The sequence below is a fragment of the Squalius cephalus genome (genome assembly GCF_949319135.1).
Source record: "Squalius cephalus genome assembly, chromosome: 22".
NCBI classification, from domain to species: domain Eukaryota; kingdom Metazoa; phylum Chordata; class Actinopteri; order Cypriniformes; family Leuciscidae; genus Squalius; species Squalius cephalus.
In genome coordinates, this window is record NC_137143.1 from 18,843,980 (window position 1) to 18,871,801 (window position 27,822).

General features: G+C 37.0%; 1 protein-coding gene across 18 annotated transcripts in view; it reads left to right on the top strand.

The window, feature by feature from the left end:
• Window positions 1-27,822, top strand: part of magi1b (membrane associated guanylate kinase, WW and PDZ domain containing 1b) — a 135,642-nt gene that overhangs the window by 61,983 nt on the left and 45,837 nt on the right. For 15 of the 18 annotated variants that reach the window (XM_079857557.1, XM_079857552.1, XM_079857565.1 and 12 more), the window contains exons 3-4: window positions 24,314-24,433; window positions 26,477-26,683. In XM_079857557.1, the coding sequence (XP_079713683.1) occupies window positions 24,314-24,433; window positions 26,477-26,683 (327 nt within the window). Of the gene's footprint in view, window positions 1-4,201; window positions 4,297-7,980; window positions 8,194-24,313; window positions 24,434-26,476; window positions 26,684-27,822 lie in introns of those variants that run through there. The other 3 variants (XM_079857560.1, XM_079857561.1, XM_079857556.1) reach the window with 3 other exon arrangements.

Below are 27,822 nucleotides of genomic sequence, written 5' to 3' on the forward strand. Positions count from 1 at the left end.
CCCAATAATAGTTTAACAGCAATTATCATTATGCTTGGTTAATGTTAGTTTTTACATAAACTACAGATCTAAGTTTTGGGGTCAGTACGTTTTTTTCTTAAATAAAGAAGTCTGTACTTTTATTCAGCAAGGATGCATTAAACTGATCAAAAGTGACAGTAAATACATTTTTAACATTCTATTTCAAATAAATGCTGTTCTTTTGAACTTTCTATTCATCAAAGAGTCCTGAAAAAAATGTAGGCCTATCAGTTTTCACAAAAATATTAAGCAGCACAACTGTTTTCATCATTGATAATAAGAAGAAATGTTTCAGTGAACGAAAATGTTCTGGAGAGTGATTTTGTGCCTCTCTGTGATGGTACCATGAGCCGTCGCTCATTTACCGATCATAGGCTCCTGGTTGGGATGTAGACTCATAAGAGCGGGGGGATTTGGAGGGAGCTGAGTCTGTGGTAGATCTGTAAGCAAGCGTCAATGCCTTGAACTTGATGCGAGCATCGAGTTGTAGCCAGTGCAGAGAGATGAAGAGAGGTGTGACGTGGGCCCTTTTGGGCTCATTGAAGACAAGACGTGCTGCAGCGATCTGAATCATTTGTAGAGGTTTGATTGCACACGATAAGTCCAGCTAGAAGAGCATTGCAGTAGTCAAGCCTAGAAATGACCAGGGCCTGGACGAGAAGTTGTGTTGCATGCTCAGTTAGGAAAGGCTTGATCTTCCTGATGTTGTGTAGAGCAAACCTGCATGACTGAGCTGTCTTTGCAATTTGGTCTTTGAGGGTCAGTTGGTCCTCAAAGATTACTCCAAGATTTCTAGCTGACCTTGATGGGGTTATAGATGATGAACCCAGCTGGATGGTGAAATTGTGCTGTAGAGACGGATTGGCGGGGAAGATAAGAACCTCAGTCTTTGCCAGGTTGAGCTGCAAATAATGTTCTTTCATCCATGCCGATATGTCCACCAGACTGTTTGAGATTTGTACAGCTACTGTTGGATCATCTGGTTGAAATGAAAGCTGTGTGTCATCAGCAATGGTAAGATAAACCATGTGCCGGTATGATAGGTCCCAGTGATGTAGTGTATTTGGAGAAGAGCAGGAGTCCAAGAACTAAACCCTAGTGATCAGTTTGTGTACTTTGTGTACCAGTTTACTTGGTTTGTACTTTTAATAAGTGCAAACCAAGTAAAATGACTATTTCAGCTATTATTTGTAAATGCTGTGTATATTTTATGTACAAAGTTGTAGCCTATGAGTTTGCTTGGTTAGCTTAGCAACATGCTAATGCCAAACTCTACTGCGCAGGAGACATGATAATTTATTTCAGTGGAGTTTGATGTTAGCATGTCGCCAAGACTACAAAGCTACAAAGTTGTATGAGTATGCTTGGTTAGCTTAGCAGCAACATGCTAATGCCAAACTTACTCTACTTGCGCAGGAAACATGACAATTTATTTCAATGTTTGATGTTAGCATGTCGCTAAGACAACAATGCTAAACTCTAGCATTGAGTAAGGCAAGAGACAGCAAGGCATCTCACTGGATTTTTGCTACAGCTTTGCTGACATACTTCTCTGTGCACTGTGATAAGTCGTAATATTTGCAACTGGATTTTTGCTACAGCTTTGCTGACATACTTCTCTGTGCTCTGTGATAAGTCGTAATATTTGTAGCAGCACTCTCAATGTTGTCTAGTTGAAAGGAATCCACCGCTTAGCTTTAAACTGTTTGGATGGTGAATTTTGTGTCTTTCTCCATTTAACAAAGCTGTAGTAGACTGTCTCCGATTAAACACTCTGATCCATTAGCTGATGTGACAGAAATTGAGTGTGTGTTTGAGAGTGATTGATAGACATGAGACAGCTGGAGGGACAGATGGGAGGGAAGTACCGATCAAAGTAGTGGGCTCCATGTCTCTGCTCAACTTCATCATTGTTTCATGGATACAAATACACAGACATAGCCTCCAAGAAATCAAAGCCACACATATGTGTGCAACTTGAAAGACAAAAATCATTGGTTTAAATGTAAAATGTGACATTTCTGCCACTAGTGGCACCAAACAGAATTGGTTTGGTCGAACAATGGGAGACGGGGTGAGGGTTGAGTTTTGGATTGTTTTAGAAACCGATTGGTTTAGAAATTGCACACTTCACCTTTAGGCATGCTGTGTAGATTGTGGACATTGAGGACAGATGAGATGTGTGAAAGAGGCCATCTATGTGAAACTGGAGCGGCCACCTCTGAGCGGGGGGATGTGTCCAGATGCTCCAGAATCAACTTCTAAAGCAGTTTAGCATTTGGGACTATTCATATAATGGCAGCTCATGCTGATTTTGGATCAGTATTTATCTGTCGTAAGTTGATAAATAAGATTATAGGAGTGCCTGAAGTTAATTTTAGGTCACTATACTTTATCTAGATCATGTTTAGTGTACAAAATGTGAACAGGGCTTTTGGTCTTTTTACCTTCATATCAACTACTTCAGTGGGAAAACTCATCATAATCAGCTAGTTGCATACTGTATGATTTTACCACAAATTTTGCCTCTCAAGTACACAACTGTTGAAAAGTTTGGAGTTTGGAGAATTTATTGAAATAGAAATCTTTTGCAAACATTATACATTTCTTTACTGTCACTTATCAATTAAATACATCCTTTCTGAATAAATTTATTTCTTAAAAAAAAAAAAAAAAAATTCTGACGGATCCAAACCTTTTATATATTAAGATCTAAAAGAGACTAAAAAGATGCACGTCTCACATGATTCACGAACCCCAGTTCGGAGCAGTTGGTGTCTTGCTGTCAATTACCTGGTAATTTTACATGACGTGGTGCTGGTGAACATGACAGCGAAGAGTCAAGATTGATCAGAGCTTGTGAATGTGAGGGTGGGTGTGTGTGAGGGTCAGTTGGTGCTTATACATGAGGAATGTGGAGGGGTGCAGCTGTCTCTTTTGTGCACTGATGGCCTGAGCAGCTAGTTGCCTCACCAGGTGGCCAGTGACGGGGAGTGTGTATAATGATGTGTGTGTGTGTGTTGTGTATGTTTGTGTTGGGGGTGTAATGAACGGCTGGAGAAGAGTGACAATGAAGGCAAGTGACCGTGAGATAGGACTGTGTGCCACTAAACATTTAAAGATACAGAGGCAGATTCAGCTGTCATTATGTGCGTCTAGCCTGACCAAGGTCTATTACCTCACAAAGTTTGTCAGTTAAAGTGGTGTTACTGGAGCAGATTATTTGATTCTCAAATAATTCATTAATGAAAATATTTTTGAATGAACTAATGAAAATATGAAATAATAATATTAATAAAAACAACAACAACAACAATACTAGTAATTTTTAAAAAATGTTTTTAATGAAATTTCTGTCTAGCCAATTGATGTATATTTTTGATATGTATACAATAAAAGTTATATGCCAAATTATTTATTAACAATGATGATAATAATGAAAAATATCATAATTGTTATTATTGTTTCTTTCATTATATAGGCTATAATATAACATTTATGTCCAGCAGAATTGCTCCATTCATGTACAAAAATGCAGTGTATTTACAAGCCTACAGACATGGCACCTGTGATAAAACATGAACAAATGTATCTTGTAACATTTCTTTATGAGAAAGCAGACAAATATCCATTTCGTTGAGACAGATGGAAGCAAAATGAACTGCTACTGATGTAAAATGTTATTGCACATTTCATTCTGTATCTCGGAGTGTTTGTCTACAGAAATTGCTGTTTTTTCCCCTTTTGTTTTTCTCATATTTATTCCAAACCTTAACTATACAGCTAGAAACAGGTGCATATGAAGTTTTTTTTTTTGTGGCAAATGCGTACATTTTATTTATCTGATTGTTGTCCTGTGATGTAATAGTAAGGAACAAAAAGCTGTGTCCTTTGTCTTTTCCTCATTTCGCGCTCCAGCTTTTCACATCACCGACACCGTCAACATAACAGATGCCGCTGGAACGGCTCTCCCTCCCTTAGCGTTTTCACATTTCCTTCTCAGTCCCTCTGTTCGCGTCTTCATCTATCAGTCTATTTAAGCCTCCCTGTGGTTAGCCAGCCCCTGCTTGCCCTCTCTCGCTCCCCTCCTCTCTCCTGCATCCCCACACTCCCCCCCTCCACACCCCCTCTTTGGCTCTCTCACTCCCTCCATCCCTCCATTTGTTTTTCTGCTCGGTAGCAGACAGCAGGATTGCAGCTGAGGACAGGTTGCTGCTGCGTTTTCTCGCCAGAAAGAAAGAAAGGATTACCGTCTGGAGGCTGCACTGTGGCGAGGCAAGTCCGTCTTATTTTTCTGCATGCTTTCGGTCGCGTTTCGCGATATCTCCTGAGATGCGGGCAACGGATTAGAGGGTTTGTGGGTGATGTATGGGGCTTAGTGCGTGCGGTTGATGCCTCATATATAGGCTAAAGGGTTGGATTGGGGGTGGGGTTGTTGTGGGGGTGGGGTCGGGGTTGTAGTGGGGTTGAGTCAGGGGAAAGAATACGAAAAAAGAGCGCAAGATTGAACCCTTCAGTCACATCTCGTTCACAGGGACAGATGGCTCCTAGTTGAGGAACTTTCTCATCAATATGATTTATTTGCAAGCCATTGTCTGGAGTCCCTTTGGGGCAAGGAGCAAATTTTTCCTCGGTGAGCGTGTGTACGCGTGTGTACACATGTATATATGTGTGTGTGTGATGGAATGATGATGTGGCAGAGGGAGTACGGTACACTGAAGGGCCATCACCCTTGATGTAATGAGCAATGATCAACTCACCACCTGAAAAAAAGCGCCCAGTGTTGAAGCGGTGCAGCGAAATTCAATTTGTCACTGCCCTTCGCACCACAGAGCGTGCTGTGGATCCCTCAAATGCTACCTCAGACAGGTTACTGCCCAGTCATATGCTGTCTTCTTATGTTAGGCATCACAAACATTGTTGCTAGGTAGATCTCTGCATCTAAGAGAATTGTATTTATTGATTCTGTGGCTTGTTGCTTTCATTATTTCAATAAAAATCTGATGTTTTTCAGCCTAATATGCAAGAAAACAAACGCAGCTCGAAAATTTGCATCATTCAATTTAGCTAATTGTGTTAACATAGCATTCACAGCCACAGATGTCTGTGGGAGCTAGCTAATTAGCATTTAGCATGTGTACCACTCTGTCTGCAGACAAGCAAAGCGCTTCAACCACAGGCTCGGATACAGGGTAGATCTGAAGAGCGCCCCGGTCGCAAGTCAGCTACGATTAGCAGACAGAAGAGAGATAATACCTGCAGGGAGCCGAGGGCTCTTAGTAGGGAGGACCAACATTCGAGTGAGTTTTAGCAGACAGTCTGTGTCTGGATGGTATGATTTTTGCATAATGTCGCTAAGTTTAACACAAAATCCTTTTTAAAATGGGTTATTTGTAGGTCTAGTCCTCTCTGTTTGGGTTCGTCTTGAGTTTCCAGGCTCCATTTTGATATGTCAGCTCAAGCTTGATATCACTGAGCAAGCATATGTGGGCGGCATACTGAGAAATTTGTCAAAATCTGGGCATGTTCAGAATCTAAATCCCGTTCCACGTTTTCTTTGGCTAACACCTTGTTGAGCGTAGACGAGTCTTGTGAATTGGCTGTTCTTGGCCTGAAATGTCCATTTTCTCACAGCACTTGACATTCTGAATTCGAAAGCATTTTGTGAATTCATTTGCAAGTCAAAAGCACCCTCAGAAAGTGTTGATCACCGTGAGAGTGGACAAACTAGAGACCAGCGCTACTTTGGATGGGCGGATTTAAAAAGAGGTTGGAGGCACAAAAGGAGAAGAATGCCTCTTAAAATACCACTCCATTCATGTGCTGCTTCTGAACAAGAAAGACCAGGACAGAGGGATCTGCAGCAAGTTTCCCAGTTTTTTAGATGTCCTTCAGAATCAAAGGTTGGAATTACTCCAGGAATACTAAAGTATCTTCAGTTGTCCCTCATCCACATGGACTAGCAGCGTCTACACATACTTCCTTCCTAAACACAATCATTAATAACTATTATTTTCTAAATTAAAGGGATAGTTCATGTAAAAATGAATGTTCTGTCATCATTTACTCGCCCTCATGCCATTTCAAACTCTTTTTTTATTATTCGGTGGAACACAAAAGATATTTTGAATAATGTTACTGTCCATACAAGGAAAGTTAGTAATGTCCAAAACAACTCTGAATACCACCGACTTTCATTTAAAGATATTTCAAAATATCTTCTATTTTCCACAGATAAAAAAAAGGGTTTTGAACGACACAAGGGTAAGTAAATGAGGACAGAACATTGATTTTTAGGTAAACTATTCCTTTAATCATGTCGTCAATACGTAAAAGCTCTAAAGATGGAAGTCTAGATGCACACTAAGGCCTTCACCTCCAATTTTTTACTCAAGGCAATTCCGCTCTTCTTCAGTGGTTGAAAATTTGATATTATGTAAAAGGTGAGCTTTAAATCCGAATCACTGCTCCACTGAGCTGAGATGATGATTCATGCTGAGCTCCACCCAGAAATAGAAGCTCCCACAGGCTACAAGATACACTATGTTTCTGTCATTACCTCTGGCCTATTTCCTCAGGGTTTTATCTGGAGATGCGTGTTTGTCATTTTGCCACTGTAATCATTCAACTTGAGGGTTAAGAAAGCAAGAGAGGGAGTTTGAGAGACTTGCTTGATTGTATGGGACTTGTTTGATGGATGAGGGAAGTAATTTCATTGAGTGGCTATTAGTGGTCAAAAGGCCATTCAAAACCAGATTCCTTTAATTTAATTGAATTTAATTTCAAATTCACACAAACATTTTCAGTTCAATTGAAAAATGGGGAACAAAATGTGGATTTTAGTCCAAGCTGATGAGATTCCACATGCCTGTAAAAGACACCAACAATATTTAAAGGGATAGTTCACCCCAAAATGACTTTTTTGTCATCATTTACTAACCCTCATGTAATTACAAACCTGGATGACTTTTTTTTCTTCTGTGGGACACAACAGTTCAAGTTCGCATGTAAATTTTAAGCTCAAATGAAAGATGGAGAAATGTGTATTTTAGTCCAAGGAAAGACAGATATAATTTTTAAATTGGCAGTTCACCAAAAAAAGAAAAATTCTGTCATAATTTAATCAGCCTCATGTTGTTCCAAACCTTTATGACTTTTTTTCTTCTGTGGAACATAAAGATATTTAGATAAATGTCTCAGGGTTTTTGTCCATACAATAAAAGTCGGTCAGGTCCAGTGTTAGTTTCCTCGCCCACATGGCCATGATTACATCATCAGAAAAGTTGTTTTGGCTGCAAAACATTTTACATTTTGAATGCCCTATGAAAATAGGCCTATGTTTATTTTTGTTTTTTTTTAAATACATCAAACTGGTAAATTGTTCACATTAACACCAGTAACACCAGTGTAAATAATATCATAGATTTAAAATAATTCAACTAGTGCTTTAAGACTAAAGAAAGTCCTGTCACTGATCAAAAATTTTGTCTGTTTTTTTCCCCTTCCTTTTGTGGAGGCTTATTAAAAGGAGGGAATGACTTTGGCCAAAATGTGGTCATACACAAAAGCCCCTGTGGCCTGCCGGAGTTAAACAATAGTATTGTATGCATACACATGGCTGGCCTGACCAGCCTGATTTTTATCTGCTAAATCTCATTCAGCCTCTAATCCCCATCCTAGCCCACCATTTGATTGCCTTAGTCACGTTGTATTTGTGTATGTACTTGTGTGAGCTAGAGAGAGTGTGTCTTGTATGCAGCGGGTGCCATGTGTGTATCTGTCTGCAAGTGTGTGTTGGAGGAGGAGGAGGAGGAAGAGGAGGGGGGATGTGGAGAGAGAGAGAGAGAGAGAGAGAGGTGGGCGGGCGGAGGTGGATGAGTGTGAGCCTGAAGACGTTTAGCTCAGATGGTGTTTTCTGTGCGAGCCTCTCACATTGGCTGAGCTTCAACGCTGGGCTGGACGACCGCTTTACAGAGAAAGAGATCGCGAGGAAGAGGAGGAGGAGGAGGAACGACAGACTGGGCAGCGCTAGCTGAGATACAAGCACCTGATGTTCACCGGAACAGGATTCTGGGATTTTTCTGCTCTTTTCTATTGGATTTCGTCTGGTTGTGCAAGATCTTGAGTGGATTTCATGCATTGGAAGTAGCGGCAGCAAGGTTCTCCGCTAAGGTAATTTAGCATTTTTCCCCCCTAAATATCACCTGGACTCTTCAGCTTCCGGGGTTTGGCAATGGGGGGGTGGGGAATGAGGGATGGGAAAAGAGTGACAGAAAGCTGGGAGCAGCAACGCAGCGAACGCAGCTGAATATGTGACCGTCTTGATGGATGTGAGAGGATGTGATTTGTTGAGGACGGTAAAATGGTGCACCAGAGATGCCGCGGTCCGTCTTAGCTGCTGGAGCGCGCGTGTACGTGCCTGTCTGCTTGAGCGAGTGGAGGTTGAATTAAGCTGTGGTCACTTGACGTGTTGGAGGCCATTATGTTTGGAGTTGAGCAGTGTGGCAGTCGTCTCTCTCCCAGCCCCCCTCCCATCCACACCAGCCCCATGTCTGTCTCTCCGCTGCAGCCGCTGTCTTCAGCCGTATTTGTGTCTGAAAGCCTTTCTCATGCTCTTTTTCTCATGTAAGCTCAGAAACTATGCCTATTTCGAAGGGTTCTCCGTATCTTAGTGGCGTTCATAGGTTAAATAGCTTAATTCTCTGGCTCACAAATGGCAGGCTGGTGCTTTATCGCTCTTATGTAGCTCTAGAATAGATGATTTGAAGATGAAGATTTGAGCCGTGTAAAACTGAAGCCGGGAACAGGCCGTGTGTGGCGTTCCTCTGTAAGCTCGGTTTAGTGTGTTTAGACTCCATCAAATCAAATCTACTCAGCTCAGTATAGCATTGATCAATATTTTCAGCAAAGCATTATTTGGCATGTCTTGATACATTGATCAGTCGTTTCGGCACTGACATCATCGGACTGAGTAGATTTGATTTGATTTGTGTTTTTGAAGTGGATCTCCAACTGGAGGTCTTTTAGGGGGGATATGCTTTCAGAAAGCAACTCCATTTTGCTAATTGGAATATGTGGGTTGGAAAATGCTAGAATTTGGGATCTGTGTTGTGGATTAACCCTTTGGTGGGACAGATGGTTCTCTCTCCCACTGAGCCCGAAAGGGCTGGCTGTCAACATCAACATGGGCGCACATCCCCAAGCCTTTCCCAATCATGAGTCTTCCCTTTCCCAGTGTCTCCCTGTTCCAGATCTCCCAAAAACAGGGAACATGAGATGTCAAGTTTCTCCCTCTCTCACTCTCTTTCTCTCTCTTTTAAACCCTATTTTTCCTTGTAAAAATCATTCTGGCTAAAAATTGTTTACTGACATACTAACAAGATGTATTTTTCTGTGTTTGTTAAGAGGTTACATGTGTATATATATATACGTTACATAATGCGCCTTGGTCCAAGAAAAAACAAAGATGAAGAATTATTGGTTTTGTTCAGTTTTTTTGAATTAGAGATGAAACTTTTTCAGTTATTCATGTATTTATTTAAGCATGTTGGGTTTCCGTGTTTTATGGGGGCTTTTCATATATAGTTCATATATAGTTCAGATATATAGTATGGTATTATTTCATATATAGTTCATTAATATAGTTTATTAGTAGTTGCCATGCTTCTTTTCCAGAACATTTGCCTTGACAAGCTGTTTCGAACTCCCAAAACAAACTCCAACTCCGTGTTTTGGCCTGATTTTGTTCGAAATGACATCACAACAGTTCGTTTTTCGATTTTGCTTCAAGTATACATGGTTGTTTTTTGCACTCTGGTTTGTGTTGTGCCTGAGAACATCCCTTTGCCATGGACAAATCACTGCAATGCAATGTCTCTTATTGCTTTGATATTCCTGATTGCATTGATAGCTTTAATTATGTCTTGGTTGTGCACATATAATTAACCAGTAAATAGTTTGTGTATGAATAATATGAACCGTTATTAACACTATTGTGCCACTCAGTGTGTTTTGATAAATCTGTAGTGATCTGTCAACACTTTGCGGGCATCAGTCACACAGAAGAGAAGGTAGAGGCTCTCAAACGCCTCTGCTGTGACAGGACTGTCAATATCTTATATCCCTTTGAACTCTACTGAGTACTGACGTCGCCTCCGGCCTGTACATGCCATTTATTGGTGCTTTGCCTTTTGATTAATGCCTCTGACAAAGGTTTTTTTTGTTTTTTTGTATTTCAAAAATTCTTTCCTCTTGTCCATGTCAGTCAGGATAGGCCAATGATGGTGAAAAAACTTTAGGGAGCTTGTCAAAGGTTAAAAATTGTCTTTTTTTTTTTTTTTTTTTTGCTTGTTTAGTCTAAGAGTTGTTTGTTTTACTATTTTACAGAGAAAATACCACAAGGTATTTGGCGCCCTGCTCGTGGTTTCAGTCTTAGTGGAAACTGTGGCCTTGAAAAAATTCATCATGTAAACATGCTTTCTGCAATGTGAATCCAAAGCCACACTTCATTCCAGTGTGGGGGGAAAATGATCTAGACTTTCAGTTTGAACTGAAAGTTAGGTTACAGTGCTAGATGCTATTTATTTCTTTTTTAAATTGGTTACACTTTATAATACAGTTCCCGAATTACACATATTACATGTAAATATAGTTAACTGCAATAACAACAAGGTATGTTGAATTATAAACAGTGGCACATACTAATTTACACATTAAGTACACATTATTCACAAAGTTTACTTATACTTTATTACTCAGAATTGATTGATTTCCTTTCAGAAAGTGGATGCAAGTCTCTCTTTGTTCAGAAAGATAGTACCATTGCTTTTGTGTGTGTGTAAAGTGAGTGTACTGTGGTGCAGTGGTTTGTGTTGTCCTAAAACCAGAGACCCTTCTTTAGAAAACTGTGATGAAATCACTGGAGATACACCAATAATACATGTTTTACCAGGTGTAAATGACAATTTGTCCCAGCTGACCCCAGTCAGATCAGCTGAGACAGATGTTTATACCAGGTTTGATGTTAATAGCATATATTTTACAATAAATAACGTGTGAATAATTTGATATATGCATGTAATTATTTTATTCTTTCTTTTTTTGAATCTTTTAAATCAAATGGCTCCTCTCCTTTTTTTAAAGGCGAATTATTTTATGTCACAGCTGTGAAACATGATTTGCTTATTGTAAATGTTAATCAGAAGTAAGTGGTGAATGGGGAGGGAATTCTCATTTTAGAGAGCATTTAATTGGACAAAAATGTTTTATACAATTGTAAGAGTAGTAAATATTGTACAAATATCTGTTTTTCTACAGGTGAAAGAATGTTTTAGATTTTATTGTAATTCTAAAATGTGTATGTCTACTTGTAGACCAACTTTTATCAGTATGCTAGTATATGGTGTACAGTGTTTGATATGGTCTCAAAGCCAACATGCACTAGCAAGTTTGAAGTTTTACCACTTATTTGATTTGTTTAATCTTTTATTTTCATTCTTCTCATTGCCTTTTTCATTTATAGATTATAGAGAGAAGCACATGCAGGAAAAAAAGAGAGATGACAAGAGTGCAAAAAGAAGGAAGAAGGAGAAGAATGACAGAGAGAGAGAGAGAGCAGCCTGTATTACTCACTGGGTCAGGCTCATGAAAAATTTAATCAAGCCATGCAGATAACAGCTTCAGCTCAGAACAAATACATCCCAGTGTACAAGAGCATTTTTCAATTAGTTTTTATGTATTTAACTGGGAGGGCATCAGAAAAGGCATGAAATTGCTTCTGTGAGAAGAGCGCTGAAGATTTAGCATCTCTAAAACGAACCCAGTTTTTGTTGTAGGAATATTGTAATCATGCTTTTATTTCAAGCCAAAAAACCACAAGGCCCTTTAATAACTTTGGAAATGCGCAAACATCCGAATGCTGGTGTAGTGAGAGTCTTGACTATTATTAGAATGATGATAATGAGTCGTTTCCAAATGCTTTAACAACAGCCTACGCTACACCGCTAACTGAATCACGGCGGTGAGGCTCAGAGTCACTTAAAGTGTTGCGTCTGATTGATTGCCTCTCCAGTTACTGCAGTATTGCTCTCCAGGAATGCAATACGTCCACTCGATCCGCTTTATAACTGGACTGTATGTTGCTATGTCCGATTTCACAATGCCAGGTAACATTTGTGTTGTTGTGGCTGTGAGAGGTGAAGCTGACCTAGTAAGATAACAAAGAAGCTATGAAACTTCTTTGTGTCTATAAGGGGAAGTAACTTTTGTGGGTAAATAGGGCACCTTGTTATTTAAGAAACAGCATTAACATTTAATCTTTACTGTATATGAATTATGTGTTTAGGTTTCTTTTTATTGGTGTGGGATTGGTTTTGAACAAATGCAAGATAGTTAAGAAGTATTTAATGCACCAAGGCTTCTGATGTGGTGCTGGTTTTCAATGTGAGGCACACCTTTCCTTGACCTTTAAGGATTTGAATATGGATACATGCTAATTGTATTACTTATTATGCACAAGAGTCATCAGACACTGCTGAATCATACAGGCTTACTATTTTTGTCCACTTTGTAACTGTGATTTTTCTTCATTGAGAGATTAGTATGCGCATACACACATGCAGAGCATTAAGTTGGCTCAGAGACCAGCATCTTGAAGTCAAAGCCTTGTTACACTTAGGTGAAACTAAAGCCGACATCCGGGTTTAAAGCTGCCTGCTTTTTTTGTGTCTGTGCATTGTGCCATTGTGTCTCTGCCAGTGCTATTTGCCAATGTTTTACAGTGAAGCATTTCTATTTCTTTTGCTCATACTCAGGTTTAGAGTTTTGAACGAACTCCTGACAGGGTTTTTGAAGTTTTAAAACCATGATTAGCGTTTTGTTCAATCTAATCAGAACTGGTTGGTAAATGGGGAGAGATATTCTCATAGTAGAAGACATTTAATTAGACAATTGTTTATACAACTGTGAGAGCAAAATATCCAATATATCCGTCAAAAATTGGATCTGTTTTTCCATGAATCTTGCAGCTTGTTGAAGAGAGCTGTGCTCTTGTACTTTTCTAAGCAATTGGATCTCTGCCTGCTGGACAAAAAAACATGCAGGAATTTCATAGACCAGTGGGACAAGATTACTTAAAATAATACATTTAAATGAATAAATTGTTAGTAATATTATAACTCAAATATAATCTAACTCAAATATAAATTAAAATGTTAAAAACTCAAAAATCAAGATGTAACTGAAATCATATTTCTTTTTCCCCCCTTAATAGTTATTGTTGTTTATATTAAACATTGTTATTGTTATATTGGACATTGTTTTGTTTTTATTGGACAATGTACAGTTCTTGACATTTCTGGAGCCAAAAAATTAATTGGGCTTAATACCAGAATATAGCTACAAGTAATGGAAATTTCTTAGCTTATATGGAGGGCCTTCGAATATTGTGTTGGACAATTAGGGCCTTCGAGTCGAAAAGGTTGAGAAAATCTGCCATAGACTAACATTATTAAAAATGTGTGTTCTTCTCACTACAGGCCAATAAGAAACCAACTTGAAACCACAGAGAACATCTCATAACAATGTATTAAAAATATTTCAGGACACCTTAGCTATTGCTTGGCAACATCAATGTGATGACTTTTGCATGGGCAAAAAGCGTTTCCCCCCAAAAATGGGAATTTTTACTATGTGGCTCAGTGAAGCTGGATGCTTAAAAGGGTCCAATTATGCCCTTTTACGAAGTTTTGATTTTGTTTTTGGGGTGTACTATAATATATTTTCATGCTTGATTGTTCAAAAAACAGCTTACATTACCTCCCCAGTCTGGCTCGAACATGCCGATTTTGATGAAGCCCCTCCTTCCAAATACAAAATGTGCTGTGATTGGTTAGCTGGCCCAGTGTGTTGCGATCAGCAGCGATTAGCGTGCATTCGGGAAATGTCCTGCCCCTCCATAACTGCGAGTTGTTCTCTAGCGTAAATATTGAGGATGGCATCAATTTCAAACCAATTTGAGCTAGATTCAGACCCTGACAATGTTAACGAACAAGAGGACTGTGCAGAACGGATTTCATGTCCAGACTTTGCAAGCACGGATTTCGCAGGACTGTTCAGAGTGGTATGTTTTTTTTTGTAATTTTCTTATACATTACAGGTACGTTTTTTTTATCCACCATTTAATCATAATATTTGTCAGTAATCGATCAAAAAAACATGGTTATTTTTCCTAAGGAGCGGTGAACCGTCTTACAAAAGCAACAGAAAACAAACTGTTCTCCATAAACGTTGGGGTTATAATGTTCAGGAACAGTGTTTAGAATAAGTTAATCAGCCTTAGGAAGGTTAAAAAAAATTAGTTTTGGAAATGTTGTGGAAAAACTGTCTTTGACATAGCGGCAACATTCTAATTCAGCTCAACCTGGCCTCGTCCCCCTTTTTGCTATTCCGTGGGCGGGGATTATTTAAATGAGTATCATTGTGACTTCATAAGATCTGGAAAAATCATGTTGTAGTTCAAATGAGCTATTCGTTGTAGTTCTTGGAAAGTGAATTTTGTTAAATAAAATATCTCCCTTTGGAGTGGACTTTGAGCTTTGAAACCTTGCAGATCTTTTTTATGCTCAAACAGCAACATTACACAAAAACTAAAGTTGAAAAAGTGGAAAAGCATAATAGGACACCTTTAAGGGCTGTGACACACCAAGCCGACGGTCGGCCGTCGAGCAACGTCGGGCTATAGGTGAATGTCTGTTGGTATAGTTTCTGCTTTGTGTTCCCGTGTTCCACACCTCGGCTCTAGTCTGGCTTATGTTGGAGGCAGTTTGCCCGATTCAACATGTTGAATTCAGACAGATCGCTCTGATTGGCTGTTGAGTTTAGCAAAGAAATCAAGGCGGCACAGACAGAAGGCTGTTCTAATTTTATGTAATTTTACATGTGCATTCCAATACGTGAATATTTTCACAACATCATGAGCCACCTGGAATGAAGAAATTGATCAGCATGATTGATATTCCAAATGGTAAGCAAGCACTGCTTTGTTTACAGTTTGTTTATCTGCAGTCCTAGTTTCGGATTCCCTTTTTGAATGACGAAAATAGACTATTGATACCTGCTGATGTAGATGGATATTTCCTTACAAACTGACACAGAACGCACATAGTTGGCAGTCAGCTGTAGTCTTTGCCGTGTGTTTAAAGCGCATCTTTTTGGCCGAGACGCAGCCGAAGCAAGGTGACAACACAGTCAGCTTTCGCTGCCATTAGTTATTTGATGTTGACTTGGTGTGTCACGGCCTTAAGAGATGTTAAAATGAAGTTAAAGCTTGGGTGAGCAGAACTCTTAAGGTTCTTTTCTTGTCGCGTTGTTTTTAGGTCACCCAAAAATTACAATTTTGTCATCATTCACTCATCCTCATGTCGTTTTCAAACCAGTATGATCGCCTTGCTCTCCAGGCAGTGAAGTTCGAATGTAGGTCATATCAGAAACCTGAACTTCAGGAACACCTCGCTGGGTGCTGCAGTGCTCCTGCAACCTCAGCCGCGAAAATAAACTGATTTATCAGACACGGCTATTTTTAGAGCCTGTTTGTGTGCTGGATGTGCACATGGCATTGCTGTTTTTCTGATGTATTTTAGAATGTGTGATGTTAAATATGTCTGCCTTTGGTGTTTTCAAGTTCCTTGCTGGCTTTGCACTTCACAATGCAGCTATTTTTTACCCACAGAATGTATTTATGTCATATGCAAAGATGTGTAGAGAGATCAGGCTCCATTTTGTGGAAAATAAGACACAGGGCTGGCATGGAAACAACTGAATTGTAATATTACCCGTTTCAGCAATGTAGCACACTGTGGAATGAATTATATACTTTTTTAAATGTACTTTTTGGGGCATAGAAATCTTGAAACTTTGTCATTTGAGACACTTGAGGAGAAATGCCTTAAAATAGGGACCGGTCTTTCATTAAGAATGAATGCGCCTCTATTTTTGCTGCCAAATCACTGCACTCATTTCTATTCCGTTCACAGCTCTCAGAATCTGTCCTTGTCCTTAACTACATGCTCACTTAAAGGATTAAATCACCCCCAAAATTAAAATTCTGTTATGATATACTCACCCTCATGTCGTTCCAAATCCATATGACTTTGGTTCTTCCTTGGAATACATAAGATGTCATTTTAAAGAATGTGCTTGTTCAAAAGCAAAGGCTTTGATGCAAAAGCACCATAAAAGTATTATAAAATTAGTCTAGAATTATATTCCAAGTCTTCTCAAGTCATTTGACAGACTGAACAAGATTTTCAATTAATAATTTTGGTGCGTTCAATGAATCAAAGGAATGTTGGATCTGGTTCAACAAAACTGGTCTGAGTTATTTGTTCATGAATCATACTGAACCTGTTCAACTCACTTCAGTTCGTCACACAAAACTATGGCTTCAGAACACTTGGAATAAAGTGCATGGGAACCACTTTTATGATACTTTAATTATACCTATGTGTCCTTTTTGAAGCTTGAATGATTCAGTCCCCGTCCATTGTAACTAGGAATGCACAAAGCATTATATTGGTACCTTATGGATTATTTGCCTATTTTAGAGATTCTTTTTTTAGTTTATTAATGTAGGTTATATATCAGTCGGTATTGGATAGTTAATTTTCTGTGCTTGTTTTCTTTATTTGTGCATTTATATTACCTTTCTCATCATCTAATGCACTTAAAGTTTAAAACAAAAACACAAATAATTTAACTAAAATGATAAATATAATCTTTAGCAAAAGTCTAAATTGATATCTATTTTTCATAATGTACTTTAGAAAGTTGTAGCATTTAAAACAATTGATTTATTTTATTTAGACAAAATAGTATAGAATTTTCGTAAAATATTTCGTAAAAAGTCAATTATTTCGACAAATAATTATAATTTTATCATATCACCCAGAATTTGAATATGGGTATATACCCAATTGTAATTGCAAAGCAATATTTTTGTGTCTTCCACAAAAGGGGAAAAAATAGTTGGGGTGAGTAAACAATGAAATTTAAATTTCTACATATTCAAATCAGCGAGAATATTTCATTTAAGATACCTACTGTTTTGAATCCCCATGCAGACAAAAAGGAAGCTGTATATTTACCCAAATGTCCTGTAGAGAGGACAGACTGATGTTAGCTCAAAGTGAGGTAGAAATGCCATTGAACATGACAGACTGATCCAGAATCAGTCATAAGCAGAGTCAACAGCCCAGCCAGGTTTAAGCTACATGGAGTCTAAAGGGGATTACTGTCTGACAGACTGATCCAAAATCAGACCGCATGTCAACATCTTAGCCAGACCTGCCAGACCTTGACTACACCTAAAACAAGAATAGACTGCCTTTCTTTCTCTGAAAACCACAGAAAAAGAGATGCAGTTAATTTCATATTTATTGTATATTTTTTGCTCACATCCTCTTATAATGTTAGCAAAGATTTAGCACCAAAACAGTGTGAATTTTACGTTACCTGCCCATTTTAAACACTCTCTGTGACCTTTAGAATTAAAACAGGCTGTTTTTATATAAGACATTTAAATGTAAATGACCTTTGTTATGATTGGCTAACTTCTTTGCATATGAAACCTACTGGTGTAGTTCACACTGCATTCATCAGGACAGGCCATGTTGTTGAATACTGAATAGCCGTTGATGTGTAAATGTGGGCGGTAATATGTTAATGCTCTCATGGTTGTTTAATACTGTGACAGTTACAGAATGACCGGTTTTTGCAACTTAGTTTTTTGGGGTTTTGAATGTTTTAGTCTATCGCTGTCTTTTTATTATTATTATTAAAAGAGCATGCAGGAAAAATCCTGTTTTCCATGAAATGACCCCTTTGAGGATGCTTTACCATCACCTCTATAAGACAAGAATTTGAAACATGAAATCTGAAGGATCGTTAAGATTTCCCTGTTGAAATGTATTCGCAATCACAAAATGTAAAGTTTCAGTAGAGAATCAAGTGCAGATTTGTGTTAGGAGTTAGGTGCAGATTTGTTATTTGAGTGTGTGTCTGCATGTATTGCATGTATGCATGTGTTGCATGTTCCCAGGCTGCATTGTGGGAACTCCTGATGCTGATTCATTGTGAGGCACCACTGTTCTTTTCCGGAGAGAGAATGAGTCCAGCCGCACATACACATACACATACAGCTTGGAAATACAGTGACCAGCCAATGTAGTAGCAGCTACAGCCTGTGATGCAGCTGTGTGTGTGTGTGTCATTGAGGGGGTTATCATTTAGCTGAGGGTTGTAAACCCCCATTAGGTAATTGTTTCTCTTTTGGGCCCTGGATCATGCAATTTGGCGACAGTAACCCCTTCTGTTCACAGTCACTGACCCACAACTGATGAGTGTGTGTAGGCCGGGATCGAACAGCTGCAGATTGTGATGTTTGTTGTCAGAGCTCTTCACCTTTGGTTCATTTAGCACTTGGGCACCCAGTGAGCTTTTAGTTGTCTAGCATAAGTACATTAACAGCAGCAGCAAGGTGTGTTGTCTTCTTTGTTTGAAAAAAAAAAAAAAAAAATCTGTAAAGAGAAGTGTACTGGACTCTATACTGTAATTTACTCTTGCTAAATACAATGTGCTTACAGTACGTCACATGTACACCCAGGGATATTTAAGGCCACTCACAGCTGAAATCCAGGTTTCCACAGTCATGGAAAATCTGGAAAAATCAAGGAATTTACATTGTGTGCAAGTAATGTAGATAAAAAAAAAAATTAATAACATGATTATTATTATTATTATTTCTGTAGTAAACAATGCAGTACCATGCACAAGGTTTGGGGTCAGTAAGATTAGATATATTAAAAGAAATGTATACCTTTATTTAGCAGCGATGCATTCAATTGATGAAAAGTGACAGTGAAGACATTATGTTATAAAATATTTTTATTTCCTGAAAAAAATTCACCATGGTTTCCACACACACAAAAAAAGAAAAGTTGAGCAGCACAACTGTTTTCAACATTGATAAGATGTTTCTTGAGCACCAAATCAGCATTTTAGAATGATTTCTGAAGGATCATGTGACACTGAAGACATTCAAATAGAAGACAGCTATTTTAAATTGTAATAATATTTCACAATATTACTGTTTATATTGTAATTTTGATCAAAATTCAGCTTTGGTGAGCATAAGAGACTTTCAAAAACATTGAAAAAAGTCTTACCGACCCTAAACTTTGAACATTAGTGTACATATTTGTAGTTTTGTTTTTGTAATATAATACATAGTATTTTTTTATTATGTAAGATAGACAACATTGTTTGATTTGTAAGAAAATAGTTTTTTGAGTAGATTTTATTTTTATTTTTTTATAAATTTGCAATTTTATTTAAATAATTGAAAAAAATTTGACAAGAAAAGTCATGGAACTGAGGTACCAGGATGTCGAATTGATGATATTAAAATTCCACAGAAAAAGCCACATGTAGGGAATTTTCAGTCAATATTAGTAAAGTCAGAGTTTTTATTAATTGGCTGGTGTTAGAAATATGGAACTCAGATTTTGCTGAAAATTAAGTGCATGTTGTTTCAATCATTATCGAGCACCTGTCGGCGTGCCTAGACGATATAAAGAAGTGGATGTCTGCAAACTTCCTAAAATTAAATGATAATAAAACGGAACTTATACTCTTTGGTCCTTCTAAAAGTAATTTAAATCACCTCCCTGAAGCATACACACTTTCTTTGCCAGTAAATAGCTGTGTGAAAAATCTTGGTGTTTCATTAGATAGTTTCTTGAAACTGGATAAGCAAGTAAATTCGGTTGTCAGATCTTGTTTTTTCCATCTACGTATGCTGACTAAAGTTAAGCCTTTTCCATGTCCCCAAGCTTTTGAATGGGTGATACATGCATTTTTGTCATCTCGACTGGACTATTGTAATTATTTATACTATGAAATAAATTCAACTACTCTAACACGTCTTCAAATAGTCCAAAATGCAGCAGCGAGACTTTTAAAAGGCATTCGCAAACGTGAACATATTACCCCGATTTTAGCATCACTTCACTGGTTGCCGGTTCGTTTTAGGGTTGATTTTAAAATTCTTTTATTTGTCTATAAGTGCCTAAATAACCTAGCTCCTCTCTATCTATCTGAGCTCTTAGAGCAATACAATCCTTCCAGAGATCTTAGGTCAGGTACACAGAAACTATTATCTATACCACGGTACAGGTTAAAACACAGAGGTCATCGTGCCTTTGCCATTGCGGGCCCAACATTATGGAATAGCTTGCCTTATCATGTTCGTTCTGCATCTGACTTGTCAGTTTTCAAGTCACGCTTGAAAACACACTTTTATTCAATTGCTTTTAATAACTTGTAATTTGTATTTAAATTTTTCTTGCTCTGTCTGTTGTGTGATATTATATTGCTTTGTAAAGCACATTGGTCGGCTTGTCTGTATAAATGGTGCTATATAAATAAATTTTGACTTGACTTGACTTGACATTATATGGCACATTTAAAGGGACAGTTCATCCAAAACATAAAAGATGATACATGTTGTAATGTTCCACTGAAGAGAAAGTCATACATGTTTGGTACGACATGAGGCAGAGTAAATGATGACAGTTAGGGATGCACCGATCATGATTTTTCATGGCAGATTCCGATAGCGGTTGCAGATTTTTGTTTCAAAATGTATTTGTTGTTTATTTGCACTATCATTTTCAACATCTTCAAAATAAATATTTTGATCGCTGACAGCTTCTTTACCAGATCCACCATCAAGTGACAGTGACACAAATTTTTGCGCACAGTACTTGCTCTGCAGTAAATCACTGAGGCATTTCAAGTTTTGCTGATGATTCTTCCTATTCTTTTGTTTTCTGCCTATGGTAACTATCAGTGAAACATCCCTTCAGGTGAACTGCACTTATTCAGTCATCAAAGATTAAATTATTGTGCAGAAAAAAAATACTTCTTTTATAATATTATTCATTGTTTCTTGTTATATTGTATATAATGAATCGATTGAGGAATACTAAGATGGTTGATGTCTAACTTTAAAAAAATGAATGAGGAGGAGGGTAGTGAAAGACGACCCGTCACTAAAGACCTGAGATATGCGTTTAAGGGTTAAAGCAAGTAGCTTTACAGTATCAAACATGAAAAGTTGTCAGTGTCACTTTCAATTAGAAGTACAACTTCAATTTCTACAATGAATCAACTCTCCAGTGTGTTCATGTTTTTTCTCACGTCTGACCTCAATGGACTGAACACAAGAAAGATGATTTCCATAGGCATAGTATGTGATATGAAATTGTTTGATCGCCTCAGAAATCAGAGATGAGGCTCTCAGGGATTGAATCATTCAAGGGTTGTCCCTAGCAACAAGAAAATATATCATCATGTGACAGCCATGCTATTTATATATTTGTGGATATATTTTTTTCCCTACTTGCAGTAGTGACATTGGTTTATGTTTGTGCATGTTGTGTATATACAGTGCTGTGATTCCTATTTATTGTTCTGAGGTGCAGAGTGTATCAATGCATGCTTCAAATAGTGAAGTGAAGGTTAACATGAATATATATTGAGTCATTGCATAAAGGCGATGTGTGATACTCTAAGCATTTAGCTATAAGTAATCCATTGGTTAGTTCATCTGGTTCAGCCAATAGCATGTAGGATTATCTGTTTGTCATACAAGGGACAGAAGGACTATAATGTATTGTTGGTTCCAAGACACACAGAGTCAATTGCCCAAGATTTTTAGGTCAGTGTTAGCATTAATATAAATACACACTACCATTCAAAAGCTTCGGATTGGTAAGATTTTGTAATGTTTTTTTAAGTCTCTTATGCTGACCAAGGCTGTATTTATGTCTAAAATACAGTAACACATTAATATTGTGAAATATTATTACAATTTAAAAAAATTGTTTTCTATTTTAATATATTTTGAAATGTAATTTATTCCTGTGATGGCTAAGCTGAATTTTCAGCATCATTACTCCAGTCTTCAGTGTCACATGATCCTTCAGAAATCATTCTATTCTGATTTGCTGCTCAAGAAATATTGTTATCAATGTTGAAAACAGTTCTGCTGCTTAACATTTTTATAGAAACCGTGATATATATTTTTCAGGACTCTTTGATGAATAGGAAGTTCAAAAGAACAGCATTTATGTGAGATTTTTGTATCATTCTAAATGTCCTTAATGTCATTTTTGATCAATTTAATGAATCCTTGCTGAATAAAAGTATTAATTTCTTTAAAAAAAAAACGTACTAATCCAAACGTTTGAATGGTAGTGTACGTATATGACATTCTGTGACTGCTGCAGAAATGAAAATGACAAATATACTCAAACATTTATAGGCTGTTTTTGAACTAGGAATCATCTCAGAATTTTTGTGATCTTGTAAATCACACGAACATACATTTTATTGATGTTTGCATCTAAATGAAATGGCTAAAAAGACCAGATTCCTTTTTAAAGTGACACACAGGCTTTGAACAGCATCCATTTTCGGGCTTGTGTTTTACTCTATACTCACTGCAGACACAGCCTGTAAACCAAAGAGAATATTACATAGCAAGGTTGTAAAGAAAACGGAGTTATCATCACATCTTTGATTTATCACCAGTGTCACTAAGATGGCTGCCTAAGAACATCTCCCATCGCGGGGTGCTATTTATATCAGCTATTCATCAGCTCCATCAAGTGATGGGGAGATACAGCACACAGCAGGACGAACGTGCGAGACACGCGTTGACTGTCAGGCCACCGTCTTAACCTTCAGCATCACAAATAGCTGCAGAAGACCCCAGTGTCCAAGTGCAAACAAATACAGTTGTGTTGATTAAAGATGTGCTTTATGACAGCTGAGATATTGATTACAGGTTCAATGCAAGGGGCAAATGCACTTCACATCTGTAAAAGCGTTGTGTGTGTGTGTGGATGATATTATGATTGATCATGATGTCTAATAAACATGCACTAGGGTTATCAGAGTCCATTCAAATAGAATGTGTAGAGAAAAATGAAAAGAAGGAAATACGTCTTGCAAGGCCCCGTTTACACTTAATATTAGGTTCAGTGACATGATGCTCTCTTGTTTTGTACTTGAACATACCTCTTCTATGATGAGCATGTTTTTAATTTCTGTATTAAAATTCATTTAGATAAATCAGAAATGTTAGGGTGATACAAATGACCTGATATTATGGAAAACAAAAGCCTCATTAAAAGAATAACATTTTTGAAAAGAAAACCTTAATAGGTAATATTGATAATCTTTTATTATTATGTCATACAATAAAAGTACAAAACCTTTTGAAAAAAATATTAACAGGCAAAATTAAGAGTCTCTTAAAATACCAGATCGTTTGTCCTTTTTATGACGTAAATTTTTATGTCTTTTTTTTTAGGTTAGTCCGGGTTGTAAAATGACATGTGGTGCACTCCCCAAAAACTCATGATATTTATGAATTAATAATTCGTAGTATTTGTAATAAATGCTCTTCATCAAGATCTCACCGTGTTCAAGCGCAAGGAAAATCTGTGATTACTTCTTACTTGATGGTTACACCACATTTTTTTATAGTCATTAAATTGAAACTTTTCTTGAAATTCATAAAATGTTTTTTAAATAACATGAAACCAACACGGATACAGCAAGATTACATTTAGAAGATCTTGGCACATGTTTTTAAGTTGTTTTTAATTGATGTTTATTTAATGAACATTTCCATTCATAATTGATCCATTAAAATCTGCCTTACTTAAAACTCTTGTTTAAGTGCATGGTTGCTTGATAGATCAGTAGCTGGTCGTTTACCATTCTCTGGGATGCATTTGGACCCTATTTACACCTGTATTTATTACTGACCACTTGTGATTGCATTCCCCGAGACGTATTTTAATATGTGTAAACGGGGTCTAAGGGAATGTGGTAGAGGAGGCAGAGCAGCCGTATGGAATCTTTGATCCCTAAAGCTACTTTAATCTAATATGTAGTTAGAGCAATACAGTGGGGGTTGGGGGCACACTTTGCTCTCCTACAACCAATTATCATCAAGGTGTTACAACATCTTCACTTTTAGCTTCTATCTCACGGTTTAATTCACACCCAGCGATTGGCTTCCAGGAGCCTGTAGACTGTAGCATGTGGTTGTTGTTGGCCCTGATGTAGGTGGTAATCATAGACATGGTGGTATTGGGCATAAATTAGCAGTTTCATGTTGTCGGTATCTTATGTGTTATCTTTCCTTTTTTGCTTGTCACAGGTACGACCCGCAGTCCTCGTGACGGAGAGGTGCCAGGAGTAGATTATAATTTTTTGTCAGTGGAGGACTTTCTAAAGCTTGAACAGAGTGGGACACTGTTGGAGATTGGATCTTATGAAGGTAAATGGCAATCTATAGAGTTTTAACACATGCTTTTTGCTTGGCCTTTTTATACAATGTTTTTTTTAATTATTTTTTTTTTTATACAAATATCATAATACAAAAATAATGATATAGACTCCTTGAAGTTCTGTTGACAGTGTTTCTGTGATCATGGGAAATCTGGAATTAACATGGAATTTAAAATGTGTTATTTCTGCACTGTAAAAAAATATTTTCATGATTTGTTATCACAACTTTTAATCTTTTGTCAAATCAACTTAGATAATTAATGTGGTTCAGATAACATCATATTCTAAGTTTCTATTTCTTAAACCAATCTCTTTGTTGCATTAACTCAATTTTTTAATTTCAATGAACTCAAAATTTTAAGGCAACCAGGTAACTTACTTTTTTAAGTTAAACCAGCAATAATTTTTTACAGTGTGATCACAGGTCATGGAAATTATATTTAATTTTTGCAAGAAAAGTTTGTTTATTAGAGCACAGAAATGTCATTGACATTATCTTTAATATCTAATCATAGAATACATTATATCAGAGAAACATTGTTAATATGAATTGTTCTACTTTTACATTGCGCTCAAAAATATAAGTTAGAAATCGCTTTTCATGAGTGGAATTTTTTTTATTTCTTATTATTTTTTTAAATCCTTACCCAATAAAAGCAAATTATTGGAAAGATTATGGAATGTCATTGAAGGTGTTGGAAACCTTTGATCAGCAATGCATTATGGGATGCAAATTCTTATTGAGTCCTTCCCATGAAGACAAACACCAAACTGATTTTCTCATATAAAAACAGAGTAGGAAATTGTATTTATTGCATACATTTTTGGATTTGGTTTTGTAAGTTATACAAATGATATAAAGATTTAGTTATTTTAAACCAAGGCAGTGCTCATAGATCAAGGTCAGCTCACAATACATGTGGATTGTGGGATGGTAAAAAACTGTCCTTTTTACAGTCACATGATCAAATTTACTTTTTGATTAGTGATTAGTGATTAGTGACCTATGAATAGTGCAGAATCTAAATAGTTCTTATTTATTTTACATCATAACATTTATTTTACATTTTTTTATTCTAAAACATTATTTTTTTTAAATGTTTAAAAGACATTCAATCAGAATTTTGAATCCTAGATTTTTCTGATTAATAATGTCACAAATTTATTTATTTGATTAGTGACTTTGAAATAGTGCAGAACCTTAAATCTTATTTATTTTACACCATAAATGTGTATTTTATTTTATTTATTACTAATCAATTTTATACTCTATGTATGTATGTATGTATGCCTGTGTATGTATATATTTTTTTTATATATAAATTTATATATACACACACACGCATCACTGTATATATAATTTTTTTATTAATTTTTAATCCCAGATTTTCAGATATATAAGAACAAAATACATTCTTGTTAATAGGTAAAAACTTGAACTATTAACTATAATATTTTTAATATTATGAATTTTTAATCCCAGATTTTCAGATATATAAGAACAAAATACATTCTTGTTAATAGGTAAAAACTTGAACTATTAACTATAATATTTTTAATATTATGAATTTTTAATCCCAGATTTTCAGATATACGTAACATATATGCTATGTTATGTATGTACGTAACAAAACACATTCTTGTTAATAGTTAACATCTTTCTCTTTTTTTTCATTCTACTCTGTGCAGCTGTTGTTTTTAATCAAAATGAATCTCTTAATTAATATTAAGGTTGATCACTCGTCCTGACGTGGCTGAATTCTAAATTTATCACTCTCATTTAATGATGTGGAGTGCTTTTGTTCAGACAGACAGCTCTGTCCATTGTGCACGCTCATTACCCTTAAACAATACTGCCTGATTGTCCAGACACACTGATACCATTATCTCCCATTAAAGTTGCATCAACTTCATGAAGACAAGCAGTCATTTTCATAATAGAGCATTTGCAAAAAACCCACATCATCATCATGTCTTGCATTTCCTTTAACCCTCCTGTTCTGAATGCTGGTAATATCCTCTTGTTGCCTAGGTAACTATTATGGAACACCCAAGCCGCCCAGCCAGCCCCCTAGTGGGACAGTGATTACTGGCGATGCTCTGCAAGACAGCCTTCCTGGTTCCCAGCAGTCAACCCCACGACGCACCAAGTCTTACAATGAGATGCAAAATGCTGGAATAGTGCCTACAGAGACTGAGGATGATGATGAGGTTCCTGAAATGAACAGTAGCTTCACAGGTCAGCAGTGAGCCGATGTGTTTGCGTTTCCGTCTGGCACATGGGAGAAGGGAAGAGTGATGCCTCTTTGTTGCTTTCCTCTTCCTTCGCCATCACGATTCAGGGAGGAAGGGGGAAAGAGCGCCATCTGGCTGTGGCAGAGGGGTTTTGTTTGTGTTAGAAAGCACCAAGATGGACTCTCCTTGTCTTTATTTATTGATCCTACAGTTATGCGCTGCCAACTTTCGCACTCTGTATCAGAGTATTGAATGGGTTGCATTTTGTGTTGTTCTTAGAAGCCATCTGTCTATGAAATGGATTGCTGCACGCAATAGCTGCTGCTGGTCGATGAGAGGTATTGATATTCTTGTGATCTGATCACAAGTGGGCTGCATTAAGTACAGGTTTCAACGCTTTTGGGATACGATTCGATTGCTGTAAACATATTTGGTCATAGTCGAAAATGCAAATGTCCACATTGCATTGTATTATAAATGCAGATCTATCCTGTTGTGTACTGGATAACAGTGAGCACCGCCTATTCATCTGTCAATCAACAGTTATGCTAAAACAAGGGTTTAAAACTACTTCAAAGACATTTTCCCACCCAAGTTGGAGGCTTACACATCTAAAGTTCAGTTAATACAGCTGCACAACTACAGTTATATTGTGAATTCCTTTCTAAATGTCATGTTTGCTGTGAGATTGGGAGTATATGTGGAAGCAGCGCTTTTGTGCCAACATTTCTTTTTTTGTGCTTTATTAACATGCAGTAAGATTCAGTTCAAAAGTTTGGGTTCGGTAATGTTTTTTTAAAAGAAGTCTCTCATGCTCACTGCATTTGTTTGATCAAAAATACATTAAAATCAGTAGTAGATCAGATACATTTTATTGCAATCAAATGAACTGGTTTCTATTGTAATATATTTTAAAATGTAATTTATTGCTGAATTTTCAGCATGATTACTCCAGTCTTCAGTGTCACATGATCCTTCAGAAATCATTCTAATATGCTGTAAAAAAAAAACCTGCCTTAAATTCTTTAAGTACAATCAACTTGGATGTTCAAGTCATTTCAGCTTAAATTACATTAAACTGACTTAAAAAAAAGTAGAAAATTGTTTAACTTATTTTAATGAGTTAAAGCAATGTAAATATAT